This window comes from Elaeis guineensis, chromosome 5, assembly GCF_000442705.2.
Source record: "Elaeis guineensis isolate ETL-2024a chromosome 5, EG11, whole genome shotgun sequence".
NCBI lineage: Eukaryota > Viridiplantae > Streptophyta > Magnoliopsida > Arecales > Arecaceae > Elaeis > Elaeis guineensis.
In genome coordinates, this window is record NC_025997.2 from 56,453,799 (window position 1) to 56,460,319 (window position 6,521).

General features: G+C 39.7%; 1 protein-coding gene across 1 annotated transcript; it reads right to left on the reverse strand.

The window, feature by feature from the left end:
* Positions 1–1,929: 1,929 nt before the first annotated feature.
* Positions 1,930–3,574, reverse strand: LOC105034622 (protein TIFY 5A-like). The gene is made up of 3 exons (XM_073257937.1): positions 3,052–3,574; positions 2,824–2,929; positions 1,930–2,296 (listed from the first exon to the last, which is right to left on the reverse strand). Exons 1-3 carry the CDS (start codon positions 3,147–3,149, stop codon positions 2,093–2,095), a joined length of 408 nt encoding a protein of 135 aa, XP_073114038.1. The 5' UTR covers positions 3,150–3,574; the 3' UTR covers positions 1,930–2,092.
* Positions 3,575–6,521: the final 2,947 nt, after the last annotated feature.

Consider the following 6,521-nt stretch of genomic DNA (forward strand, 5'->3'; position numbering starts at 1 on the left):
GGGCGAAGTCTTTCCGCAGTCGGAGTTGGAGATGAGATCCGGCTTCCGTAGGAGTCCGGGCTGAAATCTGATAGTTGTAGGAATCTACCGTTGGAGAAGTTCAGCCGTTGGCGAAGTCCGGGGTAGTTCGGATTGGAGTTGAACCTGGCTGGAAGAAATCTGGAAGGGATTCGGGGAGTAGCTGATAGTCGTAGAAAGTCGGCTGGTGGCGGAGCTTAGTGAGCGCTTAGAGCGGTTTGATAGATAACTGGGGGAACTCATGTTGAAGGAGCTCGGGTGGTGTAGTGGGAGTTCGTCCGTCGGGAGAATTCAGTCAGCACTGTGGGAATCCGGCTGTTGGAGAAGTCTGGGGAGATACCGTCTGCGGTCGACAGCCGGAAGAGTCTCGGGAGGGTCAATCCTATTAAGAACTTCGGCTGAGGGTATTTTATACCCAACAGTTGTCATTGTTAAGCATTGTTCAAATAACTGGCGGGCCATGTCCCTATTTTTGGACCTGGTCTGTGGATTTGCTACCAGTCGCCTATTGCTCTCTACATGATATGCTGATTCAATGAAACTAAGACATGTATAATTAATTAAGAGACAGGGAAGTAGGGAGGCAGAGCTCTTTGGTCTAGAGGGCTGAGGAGGCTGAAGTGATGGAGTTGGTCTCATTTGTAGGGCAATGGTAGGAGACAAAAGAGAGAAGAAGACGACTTAGAGGAGTGAAATCTCAGCATGAGCTATGGAGAGGTGGATTTTGCTGAGCAATGGATGTAGAATGTTTAAGAGGAGAGATCAATCTAAATGATGTAGACTTGAGCTTGAGTGTAGCTTGATTCAAGGGTTTCAAACAAATGCTGCAATATCATATTACTGACTACTGAGTGGTGTGGAAGTAACATTGGAAAAGTTTACACAGCTGGGATGCAACCGTCCTATTGCTCTTCTTGTTAGCTTTCTATATTGTCGGTTAGAAGGGAAGCAATAGGAAAGTTGCAACTTTAGCTTCATAGCTTTGTGTGAGATCTCTGTTGCTAATGCACCTGTCTTAATTACCTCAACTACTGTAGGATGATCAGGCAAAGCTGGTCTAAGAATAAGCACACTGAATCTGTTAAGAGTCTCCCGAGAGTTCTAGCAGTTCCGCTGATGATGGTTTTGGAGCTTTTCTTTGTTCTTTTTTTTTTTTTTTTGGGTTTAATATGGTGGCTGCGCGAAGTCATGATTGTGATGTCACATAGATGTGTTGGATGATACCCAACTCGAACCAGACCTGATCCGAGTTTGCAAGTCTCGAATCTCTTTGGCCCGTGTCCTGTCCCAAAAATGGACCAAGTGGCATCTCCCTTGAGATGAGGTTATGCAGGGCTGCCGGACGGGGTTCGGGCTGCATCTTTCATACGAAATAATGGACTGTCTGTCATCACATCGACCGTTGGATTGCTCTTGCGCCAATCGCAAAGCAATCCGAAACTGCACAGATCTTGGAGCGACAGTTGTATGATCTAATGCTGGATTTGTTCGCGCAAAAGATACAAGACGATGGCTAGTTATGAACTAATACTATGCATCTAACAACTTCACAAATTTACCTCATCTACAAATGATATTCCATGTTGTTTGATGACCTGTCAAACTCTGAGTGCTGGTCTAGAGTTACAAGACGAGCCTGTAAGGGTAAGGCCTAAAATTAAGACCTAAGTTCTAGTTGGGTTGGGTATAAACTAGGGTATCCTAGATCTGGCCTCAAATAAGATTTAAAAGTAGTAGAGGTATGAAAGCCCGAACAGTATTTTGGTCTATTACTGCTTGAACTATATTTTAGTTTAGCTTTGGGTCTAATTGCTCGAACATACCCTCTTCAAGATCAGAATTTGGAATCTCCGATTTGCATGTTTTTCTTTTTCCAAACAAATAGAAAGAGTATTTACGTTGATAGTTTCTGTTCGTTTGCCTGGAAAAGGATACCTACATAATAGCATATCGGATGAAACAATGCTCTAAATGAAGGGGAGGGGAAAGAAAAAGAAAAGAAAAACTGAGTCACAAGTTTCAGATGCATTAGGAGGAGGGAAGGTGATGGTGGGGGCTTTTGTAAGGCGAGGCGTCACCCATCAGTCCTGCTTTTTCTTTTCTGCAAAAACTGCTTCAAAGATCGCTTCATCGAGAGGCCAGGATTTAGCAGCTGTGGCATTGCTGGTGGAGTCCGAGAAGCCGGTGAAGGTGGATACGGTTCCATGCCTCGATCCTTCTGTTTCTTGGCAGCCATTTCCTCCATTTCTCGCTGAGCCATGCATATGATGGCTCTGGCCTGCATCTCTCTCCCATCAATGGCAACACAAGGCTATGAGTGAATCTAAAACACAGTCAAATCTACACTTCTAAACAAGGTCTGAAATAAAAGCCGTTCTAAAATTATAACTGCTCTATTAAAAAATTTTGGAGCCTTCTCCACGTTATAGATATCATGAGAAAAATTTAAACTACATCTTTTATCGGGCATTACGTGGTTCTAAGGGCCAGAAAAACAACTTTGATTCAACTATTTCACGTGCCCCAACTAAAATAATGTTTCTGAGATTCAAATCTCTATGCTAACTGTTGGTACAATATTTCCCATTGATCAGTCATTAATAAGGATTTACGCAAATAATTCTGTTGCTCTTCATTAATTTCGATCAACCTTAAATTAACCATCATTGATATTCTCCATCGAGAACAGATCTGACGAAAAATGGTTGTAACAGAGACCATGGCATGGAGATGATATAGCAGAGACCTGTAAGAAAGAATCGTTCCAAGTCATAAAATAGGAGGGGAGGCATTAATTTCATATACCTGGATCTCTGTTGCATCACAAACGCAGACACGACCACCATAAAATATGGTAATCGGCTGCTGCTGCTGCTGCTGCTGGGATGTATTTCCTTCCTGTCCCTTCATCCTTAGACATTCCGGTAATATCTTACAGTGAGAGAAATAAAAAGAGGTGGTGTAGTTCTTCACATATGATACGAAAGAAACTGGCAGCTTCGTATGGATGGAAAGCTATGGTGTTGTCAATACCTGCTGGATTCCGCAGAGTCGGAATGGGAGGACGGGCAATAATGGCGTCCTCCAGGAGTGAGGCATAGCTCGGTATCACACTCTGTATCCTCTAACATTCTTCTTCTTCTTCACTCTTCTTTCCCTGGCTTTACTTCTTTTTTCCGCGACTTATATCTTAGAGAAATATATCGCTGCTTTTTATATCGGAGGTTGGAAAATGGAAACACCTTACTTTTAGAGAGGGAGAGGGAGGAGGGAGATTCCATCACATCTTTTTCCTCTATAAAGTGTGCTTTTCCATCTCAGGTATGGGAAGGGGGGTACGAGGCTTGAGATGGGAGAAGAAATTAATGTGATGAAGTTGTTAGAGAGGCACGGGGAGCATGAGTTTCTCATGTGTGAAATTGTTGTGGCCCGGTCCTACTCAAGCCGGCATGTGATTAGATCCTTCGACGAGGAACGGTAGCCCAGGTGCTTTTGGTCCGTTTTTCTTCCTTCTTTGGTTGGTTCGTTTCTTGCCGTGCTTCGCCGGTTCCTTTTGGTTGGGGAATATGATAGCAATAATGGTCGTTTAGGTTTCAGACGGCCTCGCGGAGGGGCAATCCTTATCTACTTGTTTTCTCTGTCAATCGTTGCCATCCACTCCGTCAAAAATTTAGAGCCATACTCGGGTCTTATATGTAAAAATAGAATTCTTTTTGTTAAATCTTATTTCCCCACTGGCCAGCTATAATTTTCGTTCGGCAAGTTGGCTGGACTGATTTGAAATTTGCAAGTTTTGAAGACTAGCACCATAGCATGTCGACTTGACTTTTAACCTTCTAGATTATCCAAAACTAAAAACTCGTGCTCAAATCTAGGTTAAATAATGTCAATTTTATTCTGCAACTTTGCGGAAGGAAGAAAAAAAAAAATCAAGTAATATTATATTGGCCAATTTTAGTTCAGATCAGCATATGATTGGATCGAGTTGCTTTATTTTAGATGGGTCGCAGCTTAGTAGCTAACTTTAATTATCACGCCTCCGATTCGAGATTGTGAATCGAGGGTCATGGCAACTGCCGCATACTCATAAGGAACTCTTCCCATAAGCATGCAAGGCATCTTATCATACTATCCTAAAACAACAGTGGAATAATTAGTCAATAATTTAAATCTAAAATATAACAATGTAAATTTTAAATTTTAATTTCTCAATAAATTCAACAATGTTCAAGTCACCTTACATCAAATTTAATAAGACTTTCAGTCTAAAATAAAAGTATGAAGATTCTGCTTCTGATCACTCTTCCATTCATATTTTATATCATCTTAATTCCTCAACATCTGTAAAAATAGTAAAATAGGAGATAATGAGCTAGACAGCCCAGTAAGCAATAATCACTTTCAAAAAATTTCATCAGGTATTAAAATAAATAATTATTTATAAAAAATAAGTATATAGAGTTCATCAATTCGAAATCAATTTCAATTATGCAACATAATTCATACCAAATTTATTTTTTTAAAAAAAAATTTAAATTTTTTTCGAAATTTCAATTTCTTTCGTTCTTAAGTTCTTTTCATCAACCATGAGCTATGATAATATTTTCTCCGTGACAGGGTCATAACACCGCGTATCTTCTTGTGGTGAGCTGCGAATCATCTGGCAGCAAAGTCATTCGGAATCGCTAGTCTCTCTGACGGTTTGTCGCTGGTCTTTCTGGCGATATAAATCCTTAGGACAAATCAATTACTAACGTATATGCCCCCATTGGCGGGATCCTTTATATAGTCAGGTTGTCAATTCATATTGTTCTTATATCAGAATTCTTCATAAATCATGTTTCATATTCTAATTTTAATAAGAAAATATATAATAATGTAGTATCGAAATTAATCAATATAATGCATTATAAAATCAATATGTTCAATCATGCTTCATCACAACATATCAAAATATGATATTTTCATAATAAAATATCATTCATCCAATTAATGCATCGTTTCATAAATCATGTCAGAAAAATATATTATAATTTATCGATACATCTAGAAAAAGTGAAACATTACTTATTTCGAACGTATTCCAATAAATCTACATAATTCTATAAATTTTCTTTCAAAAATTCTGTTCGTAGATCATATCGCGATATCCTATGATCAAACATCCACAATCCTATACAGGATCAATTTCAATAATTAGAAAGAATACAAATACCATATTTCAACGGTTTAGATTGGGTCCGATCATCTAATTGCATCTAATTAAAATGTAATTAGGACATAAACGATCCAAAATTTGATTATCAGATCAAATCGGATTTGAAGTGATAGGACCGAGGTTTCTTCATTGGTTTCATAAAATCAAGTAGAGAGAGAAAATCAGAGGAGAAAGAATTCATGAGGTACAATTCGAATTAATCAGATACCATAGTCTAACATCTCGATTGGTGTGATCAAAATAATCTAATCAAGTCATGGTTAAATCAAAATTATGGATGATCAAATTGAGAAATATCCGATTTGATCAAGACGAGTACCAGCACGCTGTCTGACAATTATGGATCAAGATTCTTCATTAGAATTAGATCAGAAATATTAAATTTTTTTTTTTCATTGACTAATCTTTTTAGAGAAAGAAATCGATCGAGAGAGAAATAACTTTAGAGAGAGAAAATTCTAAAGAGAAAATTTTAGAGAGAGAAAATTCATCTTGGACTCCTCAGACAATATGATTCAACAAATTTGATCGATCAGATCAAATCATGATGAGATTATCATGTGGATAATTCAATAAAATCATGAAAAATAGAATCTTAAAAATAGCTAATCTGATCAAAGTGGGTGTCGTTGTACCGTCCGGCGATCACAGATCAAAAATCCATCACTAGAATCATTTAAATTCATCATCATTCTTCTCAAAATTTTAGAAAATCTTAGGAGAGAGAAATAACCTAGAGAGAGAAAGTAGAGCGAGAAAGTAGAGAGAGACTAGAGAGAGAAAAAGAAAGTAGAGAGAAGAAGAGAGGGAGAGAGAGAGAAAGTCTCTCTCTTTCTTCTTTTTTTCTTTTCTTTTTCTTTTCTTTTTTTTTTCCTTCCTTTTTCTTTTCTTTTCTTCCCGTGGTCTTCCCTAGCCGAAACAGGGGACCGACAGGTCCCCTCCCTTTGATCGGCCGTCCGGGCCGCAGCCGGCACGGCGAAGGCCAACGGCAGGGGGGCAACCCTCTCGAGTTCGGAGAGGCCAAGGCCGGCAGTCGACAGTGATCGCCGGCGGCAGAAAATCAAAGAGAAGAAGATATCAAACAGGGGGTCCCTTCTCCGACGAAATCCGGTGACACCCGTTGCCGGCAGTTGTGCACAGTGGCACGGAAAAAAAGAGAGAAGAGAGAGGAAAAGGAAGAAGGGCTTATCTCAGTCTTCGGTGACCCCATCGGTGAGAAATCGTGGCGAGCACGAACGAAGGGCCGCAGCTTCAATCAGAGAAATTGGAGAGGAAACACCGGCGA